Source organism: Protomyces lactucae-debilis (assembly GCF_002105105.1).
Source record: "Protomyces lactucae-debilis strain 12-1054 chromosome Unknown BCR37scaffold_14, whole genome shotgun sequence".
Lineage (NCBI taxonomy): Eukaryota > Fungi > Ascomycota > Taphrinomycetes > Taphrinales > Protomycetaceae > Protomyces > Protomyces lactucae-debilis.
The window spans coordinates 185,166-208,503 of record NW_024468006.1 but is presented as its reverse complement, the minus strand read 5'-3'; the positions used below and the strand labels follow the sequence as shown (position 1 = coordinate 208,503).

The 23,338-nt window shown below is 50.4% G+C and overlaps 22 protein-coding genes across 22 annotated transcripts; 13 read left to right on the top strand and 9 right to left on the bottom strand.

The window, feature by feature from the left end:
• Positions 1-706: 706 nt before the first annotated feature.
• Positions 707-1,576, top strand: BCR37DRAFT_349542 (tRNA-splicing endonuclease subunit sen34; the record flags this gene model as incomplete). The annotated part of the gene is made up of 2 exons (XM_040867932.1): positions 707-963; positions 1,006-1,576. The coding sequence occupies 2 exons, from the start codon at positions 707-709 to the stop codon at positions 1,574-1,576; spliced, it is 828 nt and encodes a 275-aa protein (XP_040724068.1).
• Positions 1,577-1,594: 18 nt separating this feature from the next.
• On the bottom strand, positions 1,595-2,014 carry BCR37DRAFT_394001 (DASH complex subunit Dad2-domain-containing protein; the record flags this gene model as incomplete). Its single annotated transcript, XM_040871389.1, has 1 exon — positions 1,595-2,014. One exon carries the CDS (start codon positions 2,012-2,014, stop codon positions 1,595-1,597), a length of 420 nt encoding a protein of 139 aa, XP_040724067.1.
• Positions 2,015-2,142: 128 nt separating this feature from the next.
• On the top strand, positions 2,143-2,693 carry BCR37DRAFT_399688 (hydroxyisourate hydrolase; the record flags this gene model as incomplete). Its single annotated transcript, XM_040871782.1, has 2 exons — positions 2,143-2,179; positions 2,230-2,693. The coding sequence occupies 2 exons, from the start codon at positions 2,143-2,145 to the stop codon at positions 2,547-2,549; spliced, it is 357 nt and encodes a 118-aa protein (XP_040724066.1). The 3' UTR covers positions 2,550-2,693.
• A 50-nt stretch (positions 2,694-2,743) lies between these two features.
• On the bottom strand, positions 2,744-3,126 carry BCR37DRAFT_349402 (mitochondrial ribosomal protein subunit L27; the record flags this gene model as incomplete). The annotated part of the gene is made up of 2 exons (XM_040867923.1): positions 2,744-2,872; positions 2,941-3,126. 2 exons carry the CDS (start codon positions 3,124-3,126, stop codon positions 2,744-2,746), a joined length of 315 nt encoding a protein of 104 aa, XP_040724065.1.
• A 220-nt stretch (positions 3,127-3,346) lies between these two features.
• Positions 3,347-3,937, top strand: BCR37DRAFT_403177 (putative CDC31-spindle pole body component, centrin; the record flags this gene model as incomplete). The annotated part of the gene is made up of 1 exon (XM_040871978.1): positions 3,347-3,937. One exon carries the CDS (start codon positions 3,347-3,349, stop codon positions 3,935-3,937), a length of 591 nt encoding a protein of 196 aa, XP_040724064.1.
• A 158-nt stretch (positions 3,938-4,095) lies between these two features.
• BCR37DRAFT_403176 (MRG-domain-containing protein) lies at positions 4,096-5,264 on the bottom strand (the record flags this gene model as incomplete). The annotated part of the gene is made up of 5 exons (XM_040871977.1): positions 4,096-4,478; positions 4,517-4,628; positions 4,678-4,906; positions 4,975-5,012; positions 5,199-5,264. The coding sequence occupies 5 exons, from the start codon at positions 5,262-5,264 to the stop codon at positions 4,096-4,098; spliced, it is 828 nt and encodes a 275-aa protein (XP_040724063.1).
• A 319-nt stretch (positions 5,265-5,583) lies between these two features.
• Positions 5,584-6,253, top strand: BCR37DRAFT_381349 (DNA-directed RNA polymerase I). Its single transcript, XM_040869679.1, has one exon. It carries the CDS (start codon positions 5,620-5,622, stop codon positions 6,247-6,249), a length of 630 nt encoding a protein of 209 aa, XP_040724062.1. The 5' UTR covers positions 5,584-5,619; the 3' UTR covers positions 6,250-6,253.
• A 149-nt stretch (positions 6,254-6,402) lies between these two features.
• BCR37DRAFT_335476 (FAR-17a/AIG1-like protein) lies at positions 6,403-6,987 on the top strand (the record flags this gene model as incomplete). The annotated part of the gene is made up of 1 exon (XM_040867187.1): positions 6,403-6,987. A coding segment is annotated over one exon (585 nt), but the record flags the coding sequence as incomplete, so codon positions are not given.
• Positions 6,988-7,058: 71 nt separating this feature from the next.
• BCR37DRAFT_381346 (uncharacterized protein) lies at positions 7,059-8,709 on the bottom strand. Its single transcript, XM_040869678.1, has 2 exons — positions 8,462-8,709; positions 7,059-8,329 (listed from the first exon to the last, which is right to left on the bottom strand). Exons 1-2 carry the CDS (start codon positions 8,606-8,608, stop codon positions 7,166-7,168), a joined length of 1,311 nt encoding a protein of 436 aa, XP_040724060.1. The 5' UTR covers positions 8,609-8,709; the 3' UTR covers positions 7,059-7,165.
• A 7-nt stretch (positions 8,710-8,716) lies between these two features.
• Positions 8,717-10,632, top strand: BCR37DRAFT_381345 (phosphoribosylaminoimidazole carboxylase). Its single transcript, XM_040869677.1, has one exon. The coding sequence runs from the start codon at positions 8,791-8,793 to the stop codon at positions 10,543-10,545; it is 1,755 nt and encodes a 584-aa protein (XP_040724059.1). The 5' UTR covers positions 8,717-8,790; the 3' UTR covers positions 10,546-10,632.
• Positions 10,627-13,029, top strand: BCR37DRAFT_78288 (P-loop containing nucleoside triphosphate hydrolase protein). Its single transcript, XM_040872486.1, has one exon. It carries the CDS (start codon positions 10,657-10,659, stop codon positions 12,664-12,666), a length of 2,010 nt encoding a protein of 669 aa, XP_040724058.1. The 5' UTR covers positions 10,627-10,656; the 3' UTR covers positions 12,667-13,029.
• Positions 13,030-13,725: 696 nt separating this feature from the next.
• BCR37DRAFT_388312 (uncharacterized protein) lies at positions 13,726-14,175 on the top strand (the record flags this gene model as incomplete). Its single annotated transcript, XM_040870609.1, has 1 exon — positions 13,726-14,175. One exon carries the CDS (start codon positions 13,726-13,728, stop codon positions 14,173-14,175), a length of 450 nt encoding a protein of 149 aa, XP_040724057.1.
• A 273-nt stretch (positions 14,176-14,448) lies between these two features.
• On the top strand, positions 14,449-15,541 carry BCR37DRAFT_410492 (S-adenosyl-L-methionine-dependent methyltransferase; the record flags this gene model as incomplete). The annotated part of the gene is made up of 2 exons (XM_040872181.1): positions 14,449-14,519; positions 14,556-15,541. The coding sequence occupies 2 exons, from the start codon at positions 14,449-14,451 to the stop codon at positions 15,331-15,333; spliced, it is 849 nt and encodes a 282-aa protein (XP_040724056.1). The 3' UTR covers positions 15,334-15,541.
• A 101-nt stretch (positions 15,542-15,642) lies between these two features.
• Positions 15,643-15,998, bottom strand: BCR37DRAFT_381343 (mitochondrial ATP synthase epsilon chain-domain-containing protein). The gene is made up of 3 exons (XM_040869676.1): positions 15,951-15,998; positions 15,761-15,879; positions 15,643-15,715 (listed from the first exon to the last, which is right to left on the bottom strand). The coding sequence occupies exons 1-3, from the start codon at positions 15,977-15,979 to the stop codon at positions 15,663-15,665; spliced, it is 201 nt and encodes a 66-aa protein (XP_040724055.1). The 5' UTR covers positions 15,980-15,998; the 3' UTR covers positions 15,643-15,662.
• A 60-nt stretch (positions 15,999-16,058) lies between these two features.
• BCR37DRAFT_369705 (mitochondrial 54S ribosomal protein YmL31) lies at positions 16,059-16,565 on the top strand. The gene is made up of 2 exons (XM_040868318.1): positions 16,059-16,144; positions 16,202-16,565. The coding sequence occupies exons 1-2, from the start codon at positions 16,119-16,121 to the stop codon at positions 16,485-16,487; spliced, it is 312 nt and encodes a 103-aa protein (XP_040724054.1). The 5' UTR covers positions 16,059-16,118; the 3' UTR covers positions 16,488-16,565.
• Positions 16,566-16,809: 244 nt separating this feature from the next.
• Positions 16,810-17,067, bottom strand: BCR37DRAFT_333568 (30S ribosomal protein S16; the record flags this gene model as incomplete). The annotated part of the gene is made up of 1 exon (XM_040867105.1): positions 16,810-17,067. A coding segment is annotated over one exon (258 nt), but the record flags the coding sequence as incomplete, so codon positions are not given.
• A 163-nt stretch (positions 17,068-17,230) lies between these two features.
• Positions 17,231-17,893, top strand: BCR37DRAFT_388309 (20s proteasome in complex with Spirolactacystin; the record flags this gene model as incomplete). Its single annotated transcript, XM_040870608.1, has 1 exon — positions 17,231-17,893. One exon carries the CDS (start codon positions 17,231-17,233, stop codon positions 17,891-17,893), a length of 663 nt encoding a protein of 220 aa, XP_040724052.1.
• Positions 17,894-17,967: 74 nt separating this feature from the next.
• On the bottom strand, positions 17,968-18,463 carry BCR37DRAFT_349330 (transcription initiation factor TFIID 23-30kDa subunit-domain-containing protein; the record flags this gene model as incomplete). The annotated part of the gene is made up of 3 exons (XM_040867920.1): positions 17,968-18,059; positions 18,129-18,291; positions 18,341-18,463. 3 exons carry the CDS (start codon positions 18,461-18,463, stop codon positions 17,968-17,970), a joined length of 378 nt encoding a protein of 125 aa, XP_040724051.1.
• A 476-nt stretch (positions 18,464-18,939) lies between these two features.
• BCR37DRAFT_78293 (uncharacterized protein) lies at positions 18,940-20,068 on the top strand. Its single transcript, XM_040872487.1, has one exon. It carries the CDS (start codon positions 19,077-19,079, stop codon positions 19,809-19,811), a length of 735 nt encoding a protein of 244 aa, XP_040724050.1. The 5' UTR covers positions 18,940-19,076; the 3' UTR covers positions 19,812-20,068.
• On the top strand, positions 19,971-20,664 carry BCR37DRAFT_78740 (uncharacterized protein). The gene is made up of 2 exons (XM_040872488.1): positions 19,971-20,064; positions 20,261-20,664. Exon 2 carries the CDS (start codon positions 20,325-20,327, stop codon positions 20,622-20,624), a length of 300 nt encoding a protein of 99 aa, XP_040724049.1. The 5' UTR covers positions 19,971-20,064; positions 20,261-20,324; the 3' UTR covers positions 20,625-20,664.
• Positions 20,256-22,065, bottom strand: BCR37DRAFT_381338 (ATP phosphoribosyltransferase). The gene has a single exon (XM_040869675.1). It carries the CDS (start codon positions 21,637-21,639, stop codon positions 20,704-20,706), a length of 936 nt encoding a protein of 311 aa, XP_040724048.1. The 5' UTR covers positions 21,640-22,065; the 3' UTR covers positions 20,256-20,703.
• On the bottom strand, positions 21,672-22,862 carry BCR37DRAFT_381336 (Fip1 motif-domain-containing protein). Its single transcript, XM_040869674.1, has 2 exons — positions 22,107-22,862; positions 21,672-22,065 (listed from the first exon to the last, which is right to left on the bottom strand). Exons 1-2 carry the CDS (start codon positions 22,751-22,753, stop codon positions 21,789-21,791), a joined length of 924 nt encoding a protein of 307 aa, XP_040724047.1. The 5' UTR covers positions 22,754-22,862; the 3' UTR covers positions 21,672-21,788.
• Between the last annotated feature and the right edge of the window lie 476 nt (positions 22,863-23,338).

Genomic DNA, 23,338 nt, shown 5'->3' with positions numbered 1-23,338 from the left:
TCGCTGCCTTTGATGGTCTACTGTGTCCACCATAATTTGATCAACGGCGCGAAAATACGCGAACTAGCTCAAGCTGGCAGCTTGTCTGATGATTTGTTTTGGATGTCCAGCAGACACAAGACCACTCGGAGCGCATGCGTTGCGTTCCAGTCTTGAATAGGTAGCTGGATCGTCACATGCTTCGATGCTAATAATTACATGCCCATGCCACAATAGAAATGCGCCAATGCTCAAAATATGAGCTCAGTGAGCTTCCCTGAACCATGCGTGTCGACATCGACGGTATCGCGCTATTGTGTAGTGTTTCGCGCCGACTCCGGGACCGGTCCTGCATTCTCAAGATAGAAGCCCGTATTCTTTCCGTAGTTTGCCCACATCTGACTCGCAAGCTCAATGTTCATGTTATGCCTATTGACAGTCTTGAAAGTCAGCCGAATGCTTCCTATTGATGTTGTTTGGTTCGGATCATACCTCGAGCGATTTGTTGAGTTCAATGACGGCTTCGTTGAGTTTCTCTACATTGCCGATGATGCGCGTCATGATGGCATTCTGCTGCTCTTGATGCGGGTTCTCCATCGTGCTTTTGGGGCCTGGATGCTTTGCGCTGTTGTGATGATGTCCTTGGAAGTCGCGTTCCTACTTCAGATGGGAATCCTCGGGACTTTCATTCTGCAACTTCTTCCTTACACTCTACTTGGCAGGATACATGACCTCTCATCATGCTGACATTGTCATCCATTGCATCGCAGGTCAGCTCCTCATCTTTGACCTCTCTACTGTCCAGCTGCTTCGAGAACAATACCAGATATGCGGCGTCCTAGGCGGCACGCTCTTTCAAATTCCACAGCAGAGTGTCTTTCTTGGCCTGCCACTCCAGCTCATGCCCGAAGAAGCCGTCTGGCTCGTTCGTCATGCTGGTGCTATTCTGGTGGACGACGCAGCGGCGCATAGAAAGACGACCGAGTCGAGGACTTTTGAACAAATTGAACGGTATCACCAGGAAAGAAAAGCCATTGAGCGTGAAAAAGCAGAAGCAACACGCACGCACGCTTGGGCTGTACGGCGTGCTGTTTTGGTTGAACGCGGGTTGACGCAGGTGCTTGAACGAGAGGAAGCACAACGTGCTATAACATCTACAAAGTCTGTCGAGACCGAAGCATTGCCAGTGCAAATTGATATGGCATCATCGCCCATCCTTCTCGATCAGGCTGCAGTGTCCACGTGTACGCTATCACTGGACTCTCCTGCATTTCCCAAGATCAATGAGCGACAATGTGCGTTGTATACGCATCTGCATCATCACGGCTACTTTATGACACCAGGTCTTCGGTTTGGTGGATATTTTGTCGCGTATCCAGGTGACCCGCTACGCTTCCATTCGCATTTCCTAGCTACAGGCTTGGCATACGATGAACCGTTCCAAGTGATGGATCTTGTTGCTTGTGGCAGATTAGGAACGGCAGTGAAGAAGGCCTGGCTGATTGGCGCGACACGGCCGGCTCAAGACGCAAAGGACAAGAATGAATCAGAGAAAGAAGCATACAGCTGCTTTACTATACAGTGGGCAGGGATGTGATCACCTAACCCATCTTCATTATTCTCTTTGGATAGGTATCCTCACCAATGTCTCTGGCATCTCTGAATCGCTGTGACGCGTCCGTGACTCTGTTTGTTCTTCCCCTGCTTCCTGCTCCTCTTGTTGTTTTTGTAGGCCAATGGTACTCATATTGATAGCTTTGAACACATTCGCCCAGTTCGCCATGACACTGGCCACCGTCTCTGTTCCTTGGCTCAGCGATCCCAGCTCCGTCTCCAATTGCTGCATCGACGCTAATAACGAATCTGCATGCTGTTTGAGTTGTAGCAGGCTCTCGTATTCTTGTTGCTTTTGAGCGAGTCGTTGCTGGATGCGCCGTTGCTTTGATTCTTCTGTTGCAAGGACTGTATTGTGAGAGGTCGAACCAGAAACACTTGGACGACCTTTGAGCTCGAATAGACTTGCGCGCGAGTTCATAGACGCGTCTGGTAATGTGTCGGCTTTTTGTATGTGTGTTGGTTGTTGCTCAAATTCGCGTTCATCAGCGACAAGCAGTGACAACAGACTCGGCACTACAGCTTGCTAGCTATCTTGACGGCCTGAGGATGGCCATTTCCTGCCATGTCCTCGATACAACCCTAGGTGAGAGGCCTGGCAAAATCTCAAGGACAAAATGCTGACGTGTTGAATAGGAAAACCTGGTACAGGCATTGTCGCAACACTCCAGCTCACATCCGGCGGCAACGACGCAGCACCCCTCTATACCGGCGAAACAGACACAGACGGTCGTATCAAGACATGGACGAGTGGGCAGGCAGGTGCGGTGGAAGTCGATGCACAAGAAGGCACCTATCAATTGAGGTTCAAAACGGCTGCGTATTTCAACAAGGTGCATGGTATAGAGGCTTTCTTCCCAGAGGTGGTGGTATATTTCCGATGCAGGCATGGTGAGAAGTATCATGTCCCGTTGTTATTGAGTCCATATGCGTACTCTACGTACCGAGGATCATAGATGAGATGTGGTAGCAATCTGGTGTCGTCATATCGCTGAGGGTTTGGGCATCCAGTCTGGTCTGTAAGCTGCAGTCAGACTGATATGGCCGTGATGCGAGGCCACTGCACCTTCAAGACGCATTGATAATCATAATCGTGGCAGGTCGCTAATGAAGATTGAGCTCAAGCAGCTGACGTTGAAGTCAGGTATGCTCATGATTTCTGCTCGCCTGCATTGTCCAGCTTCCAAGCTTCGAGATATCTCGATCCCGTCATGTGCGTCGTGCCCGGCTCTAGGCTCGCTCTCGCCTTGGCCACCTGTCTACTCACAAAGGGCTTCAACTATGACAGTGTCAGCCAAGACATTCTTCTTGTATTCATCTTTTCATGGATGAAAAAGTGTCACTTACAGTACAGGAGTCGAGCAGCGCCGGTCGAGGGTAGGTGCGTACTTTCTCCCATTCAGTGATATATGCGCCGTGCTTTGTATGTCTCCCCGTAGATCCTGTGCCTGTACCCTTGTAGTAGTTGTGGCCTTGCTTTGTGGTGAGAGGCAGTCTGCGTGCGCCTTGGAGGACTCTGCTGGCTGCTACCATGTCTTGTCCTTGCTGTAGACTACTTGTTCAATCTTTTGTCTTGGGCTTGAGTCAACTTTCACAAATTTCAAATTTCCCCGACGAGGAGCAGGACGCGACCAAGACCAACACAATAACACATACAAGCAGAGGCAGGGTCTCTATCATCGCCATGTCCGCCTTTGCAGCAAACAGACAAGGCCTCACTGCCCAACAACGCGTCAATGGTCGCGCAAAATCCATGCTCTCACCCAGCACAACACCCGCACGAACAAGCTATGGCCATCACAACACCACACAAGATCCAAGTCAACATGCCGGCTTTGGCAATCACGCACGCGACGTCCTGAATCCTGAACAACTCAAGGAAATTGACGATGCGTTCAGTATGTTTGATGTGAATCAGGATGATCTACTGGATTTCCATGAATGCCGCGTTGCCATGCGTGCGTTGGGTTTCGATGTACCGAAATCAGAGATCCTCAAACTCATGCGTGATGCGCAACCTGGCGCGAGTACAGGCGGTGGTGTGACAAAAGGCAGTGGTGGTGGTGGGTCACCGGCGCCGCTGATTAGACGCGAACTATTCACGCGTGTCATGTCTGAAAAGATGCTCAAGCGTGATCCCATGGAAGAGATTCGAAGGGCATTTGTATTGTTTGCCGGTGGTGAGGATCAGAAGATTGACTTGGATAAGCTGGCGCGTGTTGCGAGTGAGCTCAATGAATCCATCGACCCGAGCGAACTGCAGGCGATGATTGAGGAGTTTGACTTGGACGACGATGGCGAGATTTCGCTGGACGAGTTCATCGCCATCATGCGCGAAGACTGAATCTGTCTCCCGCCAACCCATTCTGTATCACTAGCATCTCTGTCACGGCGCTCGCTCTTCCGTCTCAGGCAGGCAACACAGCTTTTCTCTACGTACACAAAAAAGCAAGCTCTTATCACCTGTGTTAAATAACTCGCAGGAAAGGGACAAAAATGCAATTACTGGTGGTTGAGGAGCCGTGTGTAGTACGGCGATGTGACATCGTACTCCCGCAAGAACAACTCCTTGTGGTGTTTCAGCATGTACTTGAGCAAGCCAGTCAAATGCCGTCTGAGCACTGCCACTGCCTGTGGATCCATCTCTGTTGCTGCAACCAAATCCTGCATGGATACAAATAATCGTAACAAGTGTTCCGCGCCAAAAACCTGGCTCATGGGGTGTGCATCGCCGTATTTCTTACGCACCTCGAGGTATTGTTGCCGTTCAAACTTGTACAATAGCATGTTGCCAAGGCATTTGTCAAAATAAGCACGCAGACCTTCGATAACTTCATGGAAGATGGCAGCTTCAGCAGTGCGTGGGTCTTTGCGAGGTTGTGTCGCTGCATACCGATCAAGAATATCTTGAACATTCGGGAACGTGGCAAGGGCACGAGCCGACTGTCTTTTGTAATCCACTCCCAGTCGTCCACAAGCTGTGCCTTGAGTAAGTCAGGGATTTCCAAGCGAAGGTTGGGCTTTAGAGCATTCTCCTAAACTTGTTAGGGTGTGATCTTTTGGAGCTTGCATTGGCACGCATACCTTTTCCTGTTCAGCCTCTCTCCCGCGTTTCTGGCCACGCGAGGTAGACGCAGGTGGCCCATCCATGTGCGCGGCAGAGTCTTCCTTGCCGGTATTACCAGAAGAACGTTTTTGTTCATCAGCCAAGCGTTTCTGTGCAACAATGGCTTCCATTTTGAGTTCCTTTGAGAACTTCAAGTTCGCCTCATTCCACTTCTTCACGCGCGTTTCAGGAACCCATTCGTCCCAGCTACAATCAAGGTGTGTGAGCAATGCTTGCCTTTTTTTGATGCCATAAGGGCGTTGAAGGTGACTTACGTGCGTTTCCATCCTTTGTAGTGGACGAGGTACATGTGCTGTTTACCAGATGGCGTGACCTTTGAGACTTTTCCCTCATCTGCCTTCTCTGATGCAACAGTCTTGAGCTTCAGTACCTGGAAAGTGTGTGTGAGCTCGGTTGCTCTTTTGCCAACAAAAAGTGTTTATATGGTGCCCATGAACATTGATAAAAAATGGCAAGCGGGGTAAAGAGCGTGACTTACCTTGGCTTCATACAGAAGTGGTCCATGATAGCAGAGTACGCGTTCTTCAGCTTTAAAGATGGCCATGTAAACAAGAGTACTTGAAGCGGCAAAGAAGAGCGGATCGAGCTTTTGATGTAGAGGTTTAGGCACTCAGAGCGAAAAAGCAGCTAGCAAGTTGGATCGCAGCGAGAATTGAGGGTATCAGCCTATTGCTTCTACCTACTGAGCACTTGCAGAGAGACAGAGGAGAAGGAGGAGGAGAGGGAAGAGGAGAAGGAGGAAAGCAATCGGACAAGAGACGGCGGCGGGCACAAGAATTCAGATGGAGCAAGATACACGTGCACCACAGAAAATGCAGAGCGAGAAACAAGACAGAAGACAAGCACATCAGATCCTACGTCGTCTGTTGCTTGTTGTTGGACAGGGCGGGTCACATCAGATGAGCGACGATCGCAATATCATACGGACGTACCGTGTCTGGAAGACAGTCCACCAGCTCGTGCACGACCGCGGCTATGATATGGCACAGGAAGAGCTCGACCTCTCCATCGACCAGTTCAAGCAGACATACTGCCCGTCTGGCCTCGTGGACAAGACACTTATGAGTTTTTATGCACGCGCGCCGGAAGAAAAGAAACTGGGGCAGCTGTATGTTGCGTTTTGCAAAGAGTCAAGTGTCGGTATTGCGGCGATGCGACAATTTGTGCAGACGTTGAGTGAGAATAATCACAAGGTCGGCATCTTCATCTACGAAAAGAGTATGACGCCTTCTGCCAATAAGATTGTGGCAGGCGTACAAGGACAGTTCCAGATTGATACGTTCCAAGAATCCGACTTGGTCGTCAATATCACCCACCATGAACTCGTGCCGCGTCACATCATCATGACGAAGGAAGAGAAGCGGGAGCTTCTTGATAGGTATAAGCTCAAGGAGACACAACTACCACGAATCCAAGTGGCGGATCCAGTTGCGCGGTATTATGGTTTGCGGCGTGGCCAGGTGGTCAAGATTATCAGACGATCAGAGACGAGTGGACGGTACTCTTCCTACCGCATCTGTGCAGGCTAGATGTTTTGCTCATCGTTCTATAATCTCATGCATAGCAAGCGTTCCTGTTGTCATTTCATCGACGTACTCGGAAAGTTGACGACACATCACATCAGCTTAAGCTTCCTTCTCATGACTCCTGCTCGACAAGTGCCGCTCGGCCGACTCGCCTTTCATGCACTCAGTGTCGCATTGCTGACATACCCATACTCATACATCCTGCGGAACCCGAATGAAATCTCTTCGGCTTACGGCTGGCACTTTCAATTCCTCACCATCTTAACGCTGACTATTGCTTATATTCAATTCATGCTCGCGTGCCTGCATGATCTGACTGGCAACGAGACAATCCTTGAACTGAAGCAGATCCTCCTGCTGATTGCAGGACCCGTTGAGCTCCTCATCAGTGTCCTTTGGTGGGGCCTGAAGCTGGTCGACCCAACCTTACTCATCCCCGAGGAACTCCTCAAGGTCTTTCCTCTCTCAGCAGATCTCAGTATGCATGCGAACCCAGCCATTCTTCTACTCATTGAAATCTTTTTCGTTAGTGATGCTCTTGAGCATTCAACAACAACCGCTGCAGCCATCTATGCGGCATATGGAACAGGCTACCTCGTATGGCTTGAACACTGTGCCAAGATGAATGGATTCTACGCATACCCAATGTTGGGACTCATGACGCAAGGTCAGCGTATTGCAACGTTCGCAGGGGCGACTGCATTCGCGTTTGCTTCACTCTTAGTTGTGAAGCAAGTGTATGCCAAGTTGCATGGTCGACCTGACGCTGCACCTGCAGGCAAGCTCAAGCGATCAGGCAAGAAGAAGCAATAGGTGGATTGAGGATGTTGATACTGTGTATAGAAAAGGAGAAAAGACATAAAATCAGACGCCGGTACTCGTATAAGCAACTCGTTCATTGAAGACCCAATTGAATGACCTAGCGAAGGGCCATGCGATGCATACCATTCTCCAGACCAGCTTGTCGCCGTTCTTGCACAATCTTTTGACTCAACTTCTTCTCCATCCGTCTCTGCTGCTGTTCTCTATCCGTAGCAGTTATAGCCCCTGACGCATGCTTCTTATCGCCCGTCATCGACAACACTTGTTCATCCTCGTTGATGACTTGTAATTTGACAGGTGTCTTGACATCCACAGAGAGTGGTGAATCCTTGTCAAAGTAAGAAGCCACCGTCACAGGCGTCTGTGTCGTCTGCGCAACCTGTGCAGGAGAAACACCACCTGGCGTCGTGACAGGCTTTTCTACAGGTTTGGCAGCTTTACCCAATCGAATCACAGAATGCTTCTTGACTGTTCGGCGTTCAGGCGATGATGAGAGGGTACTGGTGCTCGTTGTGACGCTGGCCGTTGCACTCATTTTGGCTTTCCGTTCTGCCAAATCAAGAGCAGATAACGACGTGCTCTTGTAGATGGCTTCTGCAATTGCCGGTGTGAAAGGTGTCAGTTGTCCACGACCAGTAAAGGATTGGTTGCGGTAAAGGTGTGGAATGGAACGGGATGCATTATACCCTGATTGTTGAACAAACCGCTGCTGTCGGCTGACTGGACGGCGCATGCCTGACTTGTAATTCAAATCAGCTTCAATGGGTGGCACTGTAAAGTTGAGTGTTGTTGCACGGACTTTTGGTGAAGGCACACGACCAGACCAGGCAACTGATAGTTGCTGGATAATCGCTGGCAATTCGTCACATAGCAGCTGTCGTAGTTTCTTTTCAATCTGAGCTTGCAAAAAGTCACGAATGACAGGAATGCCATCGAAGGTAGAAGTGACGAGTACTTTACTGAGTGGATCGTTGCGGAAGACCATGGAGAGTCCCTTTGCCTTTGTAAATAGAAGAATGACTGTACCGTCTAATTCCATATCAGAAAGCTGCAAAAACATGGGCACCGTCAAGGGTGCATCCGCAGCAACCATTTGAATAGGTGAGAAGGGGAGCTCTGTCGTTGGCCGGTTCAGGAGAGGATTCGCTTGGACCTTGGTTTGCATAATGATGTGGGCATCACCACTGTACCGCATACGAAAGACGCCCTTGAATTCATCTGCTTCCAAATCACAGAGCTCAATCAGCTCTAGTACAGGCGGCTACACGCGTTAGTAGTGCAATGAAAATAGGTTGTATCAGCTGCACACGAGCCGTCGGATGACGCAAGACTCAACGGTCGTCATGCAGCGGGCCAATGACAAAGTTGTGTGCGCTGAAGTAGATGGACTTACCTTGCTTCCCATGTTGAGCTCCTTCACGGTGATGGTATCGGCAATGATGGAAGGCTTTGAGCCCTTGTTGAGTGCTCCCGTAAGCAGCGTAGCCGCATTCTCCACAAAGGCATCTGAGAAGTTGTCCCAGCTGAAGTGGAAAGCCATTGTGGGCGTCCTACTCCTCCTTTATGCTGCACACTCTGAATAGCTCTCTGGCCTGTAAGCGATCAGGCCCCTCCCTGTCAGCTCAAGCCTTGAGGTCTCTTGTTGTTTCTTGTGACGGAATTTCGAATTTCCCCGACAAGACACAACACCCGCAGTCACATCACACCCATTGAGATACTGCAATGGCTCTGCACAAGGTAGTCGGAGTCCTGGGCGGTGGGCAGCTCGGACGGATGCTGCAGCAGCCAGCCTCACGCATGGGCATTGAGCTTGTCTTTCTTGACCCAGAGGCAGACTCGCCAGCCAAGCAGATTTGCGCATCTGACAAGCACGTCGTGGGCAAGTTTACAGATGAAGCCAGTATTCGTGAATTGGCGCAAAAGTGTGACCTAATCACGGTGGAGATTGAGCATGTCAATACGGAGGTATTGCAGGCGTTGAAGCAGGAGGGTAAGCGGATCTACCCTGATCCTGATGACTTGGCGCTCATCAAGGATAAATTCCTACAAAAGGAGCAGCTCAAGACGATACTGGGTGAGAAGGCGGTGGCTGAACAGTATGCTGTTGCTTCAGATGCGACATCCCTTCAAGCACTCGGCGAGAAGATTGGGTACCCGTATGTGCTCAAATCTCGCACCGACGCATATGATGGTCGCGGCAACTACGTGGTGCGATCTGCTGGATCCATTGCAGAGGCCGTCAAGGTCCTTGCGGATCGCCCTCTCTACGGAGAAAAGATGGTTCCCTTCGTGCGCGAGCTGGCTGTGATGGTTGTTCGGACGCGAGATGGTCAAGTACACTCCTACCCATGCGTCGAGACACAGCATGAGCTCAACATCTGCAAAACGGTCTTTGCACCTGCAGCAGTCAACCTCGACACAGCAAAGAGTGCGAAACGAATGGCTGAGAAGGCAATCAAGGAAGCCTTTGTGGGAGCTGGTGTCTTTGGCATTGAGCTCTTCCACCTCGCAACAGGCGAAATGATGCTCAATGAGATTGCACCACGACCGCACAATTCTGGACACTACACGATTGAAGCGTGTACCGTATCGCAATATGAAGCACACTTGCGAGCGATCCTCGACCTCCCACTCCCGCCACTCTTTACGAAGCAGCATTGTCCGGCAATTATGTACAACTTGCTTGGCGCTGAGGATCCAGCTTACATTCAACGCATCTACATGAAAGCCTTGGAACTTGAACGCTCTAGCGTTCATCTCTATGGTAAGAAAGCGTCACGGCCGCAGCGCAAGATGGGACATGTCACATTCACTGGCCGCACGATGGCAGAATGCCAGCATCAACTAGCGCGACTGCTAAAGAGCGAGCAAACTCCAACTACTTCCGCAAGACCTGTCAAAGTCGCCGTCATCATGGGCAGTGACTCTGATGGACCTAGCATGCAAGATTGCTGTGATGTATTGACTGAGTTCGGGGTTGGCTATGAGAAGGAAGTCGTTTCTGCCCATCGCACACCAGACAAGATGTATACATATGCGCACAGTGCACGAATTCGGGGGATTCAGGTGATCATCGCTGCTGCAGGTGGTGCGGCACATTTACCTGGTATGGTGGCGGCATTGACATCATTGCCTGTTATTGGTGTTCCCATCAATGCCACCTGTTTGGATGGCATGGACTCATTGTTGAGCCAAGTTCAAATGCCGCGCGGTATTCCAGTGGCGACTGTGGCAATCAACAATTCTACAAATGCAGCGCTCTTGGCAATCAGAATACTAGGCGTGGCGGATGACGACCGGTTGAGGCAGATTGAGGATAAGATGGCAAGGAACCGAGCGATGGTTGAGAGGAAGAATGAAGGCTTCATGGTCACGACGGCAGATCTTGATCCGCTGGAGGCAGGTGACTCGGTGAATACAGCTGCTGGCGCAGCGCAGTCTATCATCTCTGCCATCAAGGACAAGGTAGTTGCATAGACATTGACTTAGGATGCGCTTGCCCTCCCATCTGGTCCCGCGACGACTCAGAAAAAGAATTCAAAAAGTTGAGCGCGTACAAAACGATAGAGCCTGACATTGCGACGCATCATGCTGCCTCAAGCGTTCCTCACGAAGCAAAATAGGAAGCGTTCCCGATCTGGCGAGCTCAAATCGAGTCAGAACGATGACTCTGCTGTTGTAAAGCAATCGGCAAAGCGTAAAAAGAACGTCGATAGTCTCAAGTGGAAAAATGCCGACATCCCAATCTTTAGCGGCGATATGGATGGCTTTATGGGGCTCGAAGAGCTGGATGGTGTCGACGTGAAAGTGCAAGATGGAAGAGTGCAGTTCATGACGGATAACGGTGAAGCGGCAAGCTCGAGTGGATCTGCGTCTGGGGATGAGCTTGACGATGAGTTCACAGGTTTTGGGGCTATCGAGGAGAAAGCATTGGTCAAGAAGCCCAAGAAGGTCAAGACTACTGAGGTACGATCAGCAAAAGCGCCTGTGAATGCTTTTGACCTGCTTGAAGAGGCCGAAGAAGTAGACTTGCCAAATTGGCAGCCATTCAACCTTTCTGACAAGCTTCTTCGAGCTATACAAAAACTGGGTTACAATAAGCCAATGCCCATCCAAGCACAAGCACTGCCATCTATTGCAGCAGGCAACGATGTGATTGGCAAAGCAGCCACGGGATCCGGTAAAACGCTGGCATTTGGTCTCCCCATCCTAGACTATGCAACGAGCAAGACGACTGAACAGCATATCGCTGGTCTCATTCTTGCACCGACGCGTGAGTTGGCACAGCAGATTGCACAGCATCTTGAGGCTGTCGGTCAATTCTGTGGCTCGTCTGTTGTGACCATCACAGGAGGGTTGTCAATTCAAAAGCAATTGAGGCAATTGAAACACTCGCCTGATGTCATCGTCGCCACACCTGGTCGTCTTTGGGAGATGATGTCGACTAACAAGGACGTGCTCGAGATGGTACAAAAGATCAAATACCTCGTCCTGGATGAGGCCGACAGAGTGCTGCAAGAGGGCCACTTTGAAGAGGTGACCAAAATCATCGAGAAGCTAGGAGATGCCTCCGACCGACAGACTCTCATCTTTTCAGCGACGTTTCAAAAAGAGCTGCAACGCAAATTGGGCACAGGCGGGCATCGATTCCAAAACATCATGACGCAGGAAGAATCGCTCGAGTTTTTGCTTCACAAGATTCGCTTTCGCAAACCACCGAGATTCATTGATGTCAACCCAAATTCTCAGGTTGCGCAGCAGATTCAACAGAGTGTGATTGAGTGCCCTCCCATGGACAAGGATTATTACCTGTATTACATGTTGTTGCGCTATCCAAGCCGGACACTTATTTTCACCAATTCCATTTCAGATGTGCATCGTCTGGTCACGCTTCTCAATTTACTCGGCATCACTGCGCTTGGCCTACACTCAAATAAGCAGCAAAAGGCACGTCTCAAATCGATTGAGCGATTCAAGGCCAATGAGAACGCCGTACTCGTGGCATCAGACGTTGCGGCTCGAGGTCTCGACATTCCAGCTGTGGAGATGGTCATTCATTATCACTTGCCGCGTACTGCAGATCTGTACGTGCATCGATCTGGACGAACAGCGCGTGCAGAGCATACAGGACTGAGTTTACTTTTGTGCTCATCGACGGAAGTCTCTGCGTTGAAGAAGATGCTCAAAACATTGGGCAATGGCGAGCTCAAAACATTTCCCCTGGATCTGGATCAGCTGGGTCGAACCAAACCAAGAGTCAATATTGCTAGATCAATTTTGAAGCTTGAAGACAATGCCAAAAAGCAAAAGTCAAAAGACGGGCATGCAGGTGCGTGGTTGGCTGAAGCCGCTGAGGATTTGGGTGTTGAATTACCAGCGGAAGAAGATGTTGCACAGCGCAAGGTCAAGTTGCAAGGTAAAGCATTGCGTTGGCAATTAAAGCAGGAGTTGGCGAAACCCATTTCTGGTGGCTTCTCACCTAAGTTCCCAACAAAGGGCGGGAACATTGCAAAGAGGTTGATTGAGGGAAATGTCAGCAAACAATTTGTCGGTGGAGAGCTGGTGAGCGCCATATCACGGCTCAGGAATTCGGCATGAACAATTTGTGTGCATCACTAGCATTGCTTCTAGGACAGATTGCCAACACAGATTGCTCGTAGCCTGAGGTCTATCAAGCCCTTACTTCTGACTGGCGATCACCTCATTACTGATGGTCGCGCGGAGCACGAGAAGTGCAGCCAATTTCGTCGGATTGTGTTGCTAGTCATCCTGCGGCTGTAGAATACGCAGGTGCTTCTTAAAGCCCGACGCGTTCTTTGGTTGTCAATCTTGGAGATGCCTTGGAACGCACGATGGCGGCATCGCTGCCATTGCTCCTGACCACATTTTGTGCAGACTATGCTGTGCTTCATCTACGGCAAATAACTTGCTGCTTATGCGCTGAGTTTTGCATCTGCATGCGGATTTCTACTGTCCTATCCAGCGAATTTTAAATACGCGACCTTTTTGCCTCACCACACACAAACGCGGGCTGCTAAGACAAACTCGCATCCTGCACATACTCCCTTTTCTTGCTCGATTATTCGATGTATCCATGTGCCATCTGCGTTTTCGCTATCTCGAGCGAGGAGCGCCCAGTGCAAGCAGTCGGCTCGACCCACCCCTGAGATGCTTGATAGCCGAGTCTAGAGTCTTGAATCCAGTCTCCAGAGTCAAGATCTCCAGAGTCCAGACCTTATGGTCACATGAGCTCTGTTCCACGTGCGCAAAAGCTCCTCCAATCTTGACATGCCCTCATATCAGGCTCACCTCGCCTCATGTGCTCAATGTGCCTGCATACCTGCATACGACATGGGCGAAGCACTCCAGCTGATGTGCCTCAGTCGTGTTATGAATCTCACTTCGCTAGTGCTTGTGCGGAAATTAGCCGCATGATTGAGTGCTACTGCCCCTGAAAAGCGCATGAACTTCAGCAACTTTGCACATCCCATCTTGCACCTGGAGCCCAGTATTGAGAAAACGCGGATCTGGTTGTTGCCGGCGCGGGGTGATTGCGAGTAGGGCGGAAAAATATAATAAGGGGCTCTCATCCATTCTTTCGTTGTCAAGACAGCATCAGGATTTGTATCCAGGCCTATTGCAAAAATCTCAATCACGATGATGCACTGGTCTCTGATCATCTTGTGTTTCTGCGGCCTGGTCATTTCATCATTGCAACGGCCACGGCCGAAGCCGGACAAATGCTTTGAGTACAGAATCACCCACCAGCGTCCCAAAGACCAGCCTGTTGGCTCGAGCGCATGCAAACTTACGTGCGTTACCATGGTCATTGACACGATGGACAAAGCACATCTTCAAGCGATTTCTGACCGGGCGGCATGCGGTGCTGGCAATTACGGCCTTATCGGTGGAGTAGCTGACCGGGCTCAGCATACCTGTTCCTGTCAGTTCCATTACGGTTTGGTGACGAAAGACAAGAGTTCAAACTGTGACAAGGCTGTTCAAGCTGCTTTGCTGGGAGCCATCAATAATGCCATTGACTCCGTTTTCGGGCGCACTGCAGCACGTACAAGGGACCCGCTGTCAACATGTCCAGATCGGACCTAGACCCCAGGCCAAGGCACTAGATCAACGACAGCCTCCGCAACTCAACACTTTTATCAATCCAAAGCGCAGTATGCTGAAGCTACACTTCTCTCTCAGCCTTGGCTACCTTTTCTTTCCAACAGCATTCATATCTCAATCATCGTTATCTTCATAAACATCCGCGACATGAGTAAAGAGTCTTCCCTTCGTCTTTTCGGAAGGGTTTTGTGACCCATCTGGTGATCTCTGGGCGGGAATTGAAAGAAGAGTGGGCGAGTACAAACACCACAGACCATGCGCTCATCTGTATGCCGCATAGCTCAAAGGACTCAATTAAGCTCCTCATTTGCTTCTCGTCCCTCAGTGTATACCTCTCTCCGTCCTTTGTATCCTTGTCGAAGACGACGATCGCTCTCTTCTGCTTCTGCTGATGAAATCTCCCATTTCGATGCACTCGCCGCAACCTGGTGGGATACAGAAGGCTCCTCTGCCCTCTTACACAAGATGAACCCCGCTCGCATCAGCTTCATGCGACGGCACCTCCTTGCTGCCTCTGACGCCTCACAGCAACTTCAAGCATCAGGTTGGCTTGCTGGAAAGCGTGTACTGGATGTAGGTTGTGGCGGTGGTATATTGACAGAATCGCTGGCTCGCCTTGGTGGTCAGGTTTTAGGGATCGATGCCTCTCAGCGTGCCATTACAGTAGCAAAAGAACATGCTGCACGGCAAGGCATCGCTGTGGAGTATCAGCAAGTCTTGGCGGAGAAATTGCTCGAACGAGTGAAGGAGGGGCAGGAAAAGCCATTCCAGGTGATTGCTGCCATGGAAATCATTGAGCATGTTGAACAACCTGCTCGATTCCTCGAAACACTATTGGGATTACTGGAGGAGGATGGATGGTTGTTTCTCAGTACGATTGAAAAGACGGTGTTTGCAAAACTGCTGACGTGTACGTTGGCGGAGGATATCTTACGGCTTGTGCCAAAGGGGACTCATAACTACGACAAGTTTATCCCTAAGCAAGCACTCATGTCGTGGTGCAGACAATTGGATGTTCAGGTGGTGGATACACGAGGGATCATCTATGAGCCTTGGCGTGGAGCATGGACTGTCTTGGAGCCTGGACAGACGTGGGGTGAGCAGTGCAACTACATCATGGCACTAAGAAAGCGAGCATAGAAGAGAAATGTCGTCTCCGTATCTGTCAAAGGCATGCATGAACATTGCAAGCAAGGCTTTCATAGAGACGTGGGCGGAGCCTTGCGAAAGGTCCACTGGAGTGTTCTCCGGCATGAGCATTGAAGCATGTGACGATCTAGCTACAAATGCAAGACTGAAAAGCAACGCTTGAGGTCCGAGTGGTTTCATGTCTGGGTGGACAACCGAAACGGACCATCAATCAATGTGCCAGCTTGAGCTAGATCGCGTATCTTCGTGCCGTTGATCAGATCATAGAAGACGCAGTAGGACATGAAAGGAAGCGATGTAGTTTGTTTAGTGTATCGAGTCTAAGATGACTTTTCAATGACCTCGCGCACGTTCTTGTAAGGACCTTGTTTTCCTAGTTTATGTTAGCATCTTGCTCGTAGCATCAAGAGTTGTATACCATTGTCCCACTTGGCGACCTTGATTTCCATGTCTCCACGCTTCTCGGCGGCAAGACGTCCTTGCTCCTTGAGGGATTTACGGACAGTCGCAGCAGCAATCGATGCGTACTTGTTGTATCTGCCAGACATTAGCCAGACTGCACGGTGGAAGGACTGCTCTGCTTCATGGCAGAGGATACATGGACATACGTGAAGACGTTTCTCCAGGCGAAAGTCATGGTTGCTTGGGATGTGATGGGGGAGGGAGAGTGTGTTGGTGTGCTGCTGCTGCTGCTTCTTGTCGTCGTCGTCTCGGAAGGGAAAATTCGGCTGAGGAGGAAGAGCAGCAGCAGCACAAGACAAGAAACACAGACAGCCATGACAAGGACGAGTGGCCTGCTATGGTACGCTACATACTGCTAGAATACTCTCTCATCCACATGCTGACCACAAACTTACAGGAAAACGCCATGGCGCATGTCGCAGAACCGCAAGTTCAGACAACGAGAACGACTCCGCGCCGTAGACACAGTCATCACGACTCTCCACGATTCACTCGGTGCAGCAGGCGAGACGTGTAAAGCACTGAGTCGAGCGGTAGCGGAAAATATACCAGAATCGGAGATGCTGCCAAAGAATAAGTATACGGTGTTTGCGCGTGGCTCTGAGGGATACCGGAAGGGCGTACATAAGGTGCCGAAGTTTACACGGATTAGTACGCCGAGAGAAGGCCCGCGTGGGTTCTGAGATGCTTGGCGGGTATGTGTGTTCTAATGCAGTTTATGAAAGCGTAGCATTCAAAGGTTGATTGTGCTTCCTGTGGTCTCTTGGATATGCTGTGAGTGCTTCCAATAGAGTGTCTTCAATGGCATTGTCATGAGCAAGACTGCAATCAGTCAAGTATTGAGCGGCCGAGACCTGCTTCCACCGCCTACCGCCGTCGTGTACCAACACGTCTGACAGGCGAAATGCCCTTGACATCCTTCAAAATCTCACCCAACAGTGTCCCCTCCATCGCTTGTGGCAAATCCACCCTCAATGATTGACTCGACACCGTCCGTCTCACTGGCGGTGGCCGTTTCAATAAATCCGCCTTTTCAAGTAACTTCGCACACGTATCACTCGGTTGCGCTCCAACGCCAATCCAATACTTTGCGCGCTCAAAGTTGATATTGACATCTTTGATGCCGTCTTTGGGGATTGGGTTGTAGGTGCCTAGCTTCTCGAGAGGTTTAGATTGCCTGCCTGTGCGGGCCTTGCAGCAGACGATGTGATAGAAGGGCACCTTCTTTTGGCCGAAGCGCTGTAGCCGTATACGGAGTACCATCTGTGATGGTTAGAAGCAACAGGACCCTGATCAGCAGCTATAGAGTTGGTCAAGTAGTTTCTGTCAAAATGTTGTAGAAGCCATAATACCACGTGAAGTCGAGTTGCGCGTCCCTCAAGCGACTTGAAGCAAGAGACCAGCTTACTCTATCGACACGAGCAGCATGAGCAGGTTCAATCCATACACAGACAACGGAGGATCCACCCTCGCCATTGCAGGTCAGGATTTCGCCGTCATTGCAGGTGATACACGCCACACGGCCGGCTATAGCATCAACACACGCTATGCGCAACGCGCCTTCAACATCGGCGACAACGTTGTCGTTAGTGTTGTTGGATACATGGCAGATGGCCTGACTCTCATTAAACGCCTACAGCAGCGACTCGAATGGTACCATCACCAGCACAATAAACCTTTGTCTGTGCAAGCTGCTGCAAGGCTCATTCAGACCATGTTGTATGGGAAACGGTTCTTCCCGTACTACGTGCATACGATCGTTGCTGGGTTGGATGAGAAGGGTGTCGGTGCAGTGTACTCCTTTGACCCTGTTGGTTCGTATGAGCGGGAACAATGTCGTGCAGCAGGTGCAGCGGCGTCATTGATGATGCCATTCCTGGATAATCAGGTCAATCTCAAGAATCAGTATGATGAGCAAGGGCAGCCCAAAGCAGCAACACCGCTGCCGCTGGATAAAGTCTTGAGTTTGTGTCGCGATGCATTCACTAGTGCGACGGAAAGGCACATTGAGACGGGCGATGGCTTGGAGTTTGCCATCATCACGAAAGACGGTGTGCGTTGGGAGAATGCGCCTCTCAAGCTGGACTAGAGGACCGAATTGAGATGACTGTAGCTTGTTTTGATACAAAGCATGCTGATGAAATTCTTGCTATACGCTTGCTCTCACCGCATGAAATCCTGTCTTTTGATATTAATGCCATATTCTTGCACGGCAGCGCCAAGGTCATCCATCGTCAAGACTGCCCTGCCGCGGTCTTTACCAAAACGTCCACCCTTGGGTGCTGCTGGCACACCGGACGAACCAGCAGCACCACTCGCACCACCACCCGTTGTCCCGCTCGATCTGATCTTGCTGTGTTGATACGCATCTTGTGCAATATCAGACACAAACTTTTGTGCGGCCAGGGCGAGGAGGCGTTTGACGCGTGGGTCATCGCACTCAAAGCCAGCTTGGCTCAGGTAATAATCTGTCACTGCGTCAGGAATCTAGAAGACATGTTAGCAGGGTGATGGCGTGGCAGAAAAGATGACGCACGATCGGTGCATGGGTGTCTAGAATTTTGAGGAAATCCTTGAGCGTTCGATCAGGCGCTGTGGTTCTTGGCGCTTGTGGTAGTGGTTCATCTTCGTCTGCGTCTTCCTCAACCGTTTCAGGCATCGCTTCGTCGTCCACTTCGCCACTGTTCGACTCTTCCATATCTTTATTGACACTTGCCTTGGGTGATAGTGCGTCTGTGTCCATCTTGATCTCTTCTTCCTTCCCAGTCGTTTCCTCATCTCCCTCTACCGCCACATCCTCCTCGACTTCTACCGCAGGCGCGGTCATCGCCTTATCTTCATCATCATCTCCATCATTATCATCACCAGCAGCAGCAGTATCTTGTTCGCCATCTTCATCAGCCTGCATCCCAGCACCCTCTGCATCCACGGCATCACCACTCTGCGACTCTGTATGCGCCTCACTCAACGGCGACTCTGCACGCGTCTCTGCATCTGGCGCAGGTGAAGGTGATGACGCTGCCGCCACGGCTGCTTCTGCTTGTGCTTTCTTGGCGCGCGTCGGCATCGTGATTTGTTCGTGTGGTTCCTGGTCGTCGATGGAGTTTCTGCGTGTGAATCGATGAAAGTTTGCCGCAAGAGACACTAGTGATACTATACCATCTACCACATAATTGACTGCCCTGTGCTGCTTCATACTGCTGAGGACCATCTTCTTCTCTTGCTCTATCTAGGGAATCTTTGAGCATAGCTGTTTGGCCATCTCTTGTAGAATGTGGCTATGTCGTGGCTGTCTCAATGCAAGCAGCCAAGCAACGCGCCAAACCTCATCTACCATGAAGCTCTCTATTAAGCAAAGTCTACGACGCTATAGTGAACGAAGCATCGCTGCTCAAGAAGCCGATGAACTCCTCAAAAACATACCAGGTCCCATTTATCGGCCACCACCAGCACGTCCACAAAAGACAAAACTACCCTTTCCCTCACCCAGAGTCCTTTCAGGAAATCGAGATAATGGGAGTTCCCTCGATAGTGCCCTGCGTCGACCGTCACGTCCAGAGAAATGGTCACCACCCATCAAAAAGAAACCAGACTGGCTCATCCAGAAAGAAGCACTCAACAAGAAATTCACGCGTCTCGATGAAGTGAGTGGGTCCGCCATCAAAGAACCCTGGCAACCACGTAAGAAACTCTCACCGGAAGCTATGCAAGGCATTCGTGCATTACGTGCAGAAAATCCAGATTACGATGTACCTAAACTTGCATCGATTTTCAAAGTCAGTCCAGAGGCAGTACGACGTATTTTGCGGAGTAAATGGCAACCGACTCCTGAAGAAGCCGCAGCACAAGCGGAGCGGTGGAAGAGACGGAAGGAGAGTGTATGGAAGCGTTGGGCAGAGCAAGGGAGAGCAGAGAGGGGTGGCGATGCGGTGAGAGGCGTGCATGGACGGAGAACTGTTGCTGGTGTTGTTGAGAAGCGGTTGTCTGTCAAATCAGGCTTTGTCTAGGTGTCTATTGACATCTGCAGCTTACAAAACAGCTGTCCATTTACATCCACAGCTTAGGGAGTAGCCTGAGTATGCTCAAGTAGAGAAGGATCAGATGGATGATTCAGGGTTAGGGCAAGGAAATTATCAAAGTCACAAGAAGCTCAAGACAGACAAGACTCCCCATAGACAATCATCAGCAGCGATGCCGAAGAATAAAGGAAAGGGAGGAAAGAACAGAAGGAGAGGAAAGAACGAAAAGTGAGTGGCTGTGGTGCGCAGCGCAGTGAGAGGAACGTGTGGTCTTGGTCGCGGACTGCTGTTGTCGTCATGTGCAAACACGCTCATGGTGCTACTGGTCCGGCGTGCGTCTTGCTTGTGAGGCACGAATGACGCACATCAGCCTCATCGCAACACCTTCTCCAACTAGCTTCATGCGCATCTTTGTGGAACACCACTAACAAAATTAGTGAGGGAGAAAAGCGCGACCTCGTCTTTGCAGAAGATGGTCAAATTTATGCGCAAGTAACTAAAATGCTTGGCAATGGTCGACTTGAAGCTGCGTGCTTTGATGGTGAAAAGCGGCTAGCACACATTCGTGGCAAGTTGCGTAAAAAAGTGTGGATCAATCAAGGTGATATCATTTTACTCTCCCTGCGAGAATACCAGGATGAGAAGGGAGATGTGATTTTGAAGTACACGGCGGATGAGGCGCGTAGTCTCAAAGCTTATGGCGAGTTGCCAGAGACTGCAAAGATCAATGAAACGGATACCTTTGGTGGTGAGGGCGAGGATGATGATGTCGAATTCGACTTTGACATTGATGAGATTTAGATTGTTGGGTGATGTCTATCAATTCTATGGGAACGACCCGTCTCTTGTCTCTTCTGGAAGACTTTGTCAAAAATGGCTCTTATGCTCGTGAATTTTGAATAGATGTGATGAGCACATCGTGTGCACCAGCCTCCGTCAACTGATCCATGATGTCTGCGCATCGCTTCTTTGGCACCATGGCTGACACAGACCGCCAAGACTCACCATCCACCTGGCCTTCGAGATTCTGCACGGTGGGTGACCGCTTGCCAGGTGTGATTTTGACACACGCATCAAAGCAAGAGTGCGAGACGTTGTAGGTGCACAAGACGTACTTTTGTGCAGACATGTAGCCTTGTATTCTCTTGAGCAAGGTTGAGATGAGTTCTGGGTGTTTGGGATGGGATGATTGAATCAAGCAGCAGGACGTATCCATGACCGTTTCAATGGCCATCAAACCAGCAGCACGCATGGTCTCACCAGATTCAACAAGATCCACAATACCATCCGCAACACCAAGTGCACAGGCAGCTTCAACACTGCCACCGACATACTTGATGTGCGTTTGGATCTCAGAAGCTTTGATGTCCTTGCCAGCCTGCTTGGACTCTAGCTTGCGGAAGTACTCGCGAACAATGACATCGAACGAGGTCACGACGCGTTTGCCAATCAAGTCTTCCACCCGCTTGATAGGCCCTGCACCGGGCACTTGGACCTGTAGCTTACACTTGCCGAAACCCAGATCCAGTAATTCAGATACGTGGATATCGGTATCCATCGCGCATGATTCAGCGACTTGATCCTGTCCAGTGATACCCAGGTCAACATTACCCTCAGCCACAAAACGAGGAATATCACTCGCCGGTAGGAAGATGAGAGCCACGGGCATATTGAGAGACAATGCGATATCCAAGCGATGATTGCGGGAGAATTTGATGTCGGCGCCATCAAGGAATTGCAGGCATTTTTCGTACAAACGACCCTTTTTGGGAATGGCGAAGAGGAGCCTGTCTTCGAGCTGACTGACGAGATCCATGCTCGTGTCCTGGGTTGTGTACTGTAGTTTGTCTTGATCTTGCTGGTTGATGGACGACCAATTCTCACGATTCAGCTCACCAGATGGAATACTCGATGCAGCTATGCTTATTTACTCTCCGACTCCATGGCCCCAAGATCAGCGGCAACTCAGCGCCTGCTGCGTCCTCCCCTGCCTTTACTCGGACCAGTCGGGATTTTGGGCATCTCTTCAAACCCACCCGGTGCAGGTGGTGGTGGCGCGGGACTATGGCTCGGTCGATTTTGTTGCATTGCTCGACTTGCTGGTCCTGTAAATGCCGGTTGTTGTTGGTTATGTTGTTGTTGAGGCGGCATGAACGGCGGCGGTTGTCCTGGGAAGTCTTGTTGGCCATTGAACATACCTTGCATAAACATTGGATCCATTGCACCAGGAAATCCTCCCATCCTGAGTATTAGCAAATTTTTGAGAACGGTCGGTCAACGAACATGGATGGATCTGGCATCATCATCATTGGGTCAGGGAGCATATTCGCCATGACTTTGTCTGGCGTATATTCACTCCTAATTTGTTTTTGCTTATTGACATAGGCAGTCCATGTGAATTCATCAAAGCCGTAGTTGAAGTAGTCGGTGATGTCTGCACCTTCTTGCCGCCACGGTTTATGCTCGAGTGCCTCGAGGTCGATTTCGAGGATCGATTTGCCATCGAGTTGGGCAATGGCATGGATATCGACATTCGGTAATTTTTGCATGGGCTCTTTCCGTCCTATCGCAGCTGTAGTACCAGCTGTATGAGAGCCATCTGTGACATCTTGTGTTGTACTGGCAGCACCAGCAGCAGCAGCGGCTCCATCTTCAGCCTTGACTGCAGGTTTGGCGACTGCAGGTTTGGCGACTTTAGCACCTGAGAAGGGCAGTGGTTTATTGGCCGGTGGTTCAGCGCGTTGACCAGGCTTTGTAGCAATCACGAACTCAATCTCACTCTCATCGTCTGAGCTACCGGAACCGCTGGCTGATTGTTTGTCGGCTTCTTCTTCCTTCATAGTGACGTCTTGGGCTTCTTGTTGATTTGAAGTATCTGCTTTGGGTGAGGCTGATGTGTAGCCATACAGATCATCTAGATCATCGTCCATGGCAGACTAGCCCAGCAGATAGACAGAGAAGAGAGCAGAGGCAGTGGATGTGTTTGGTTGCGATGGATGGATGCGACTGTCGAGGTCAAGACGCGACAACCAAGACCACTCACTACAAGCACTTACACTGCTCCAGCTACACCATGTTCAGCTTCGGACAGAGCACAGCAACGCAGCAGCAGCAGCAGCAGCAGCAGCAGGCGACGCCGTCCTTCAGCTTCGGCACCGCATCGCAGCAGCAGCAGCAGCAGCCGCAGCAATCACGACCAACCTTTGGCCAACCACAGCAACAGCAGCAGCCATCCTTCGGTCAGTCTCAGCAGCAACAGCAACAGACACAACAGCAAACGACCATTGACCGTCATACGCGCGTTCTCGACCTACCGCAAGATGTACAAAACATGATTGAACAGCTCGACAAGCACATCACCTCACAAAAGTCCATCTCTGATCAACTAGCCCTCAAGCACGAAACCTCAGAGCAACAAGCTGACTCAGTCAAGCAAGATGTGCAAGAAATCACACGACGGTATGGACAACTCAAAGCGTCCCTTGCAAGTGATAGCACAGCACTAGAAAGACTAC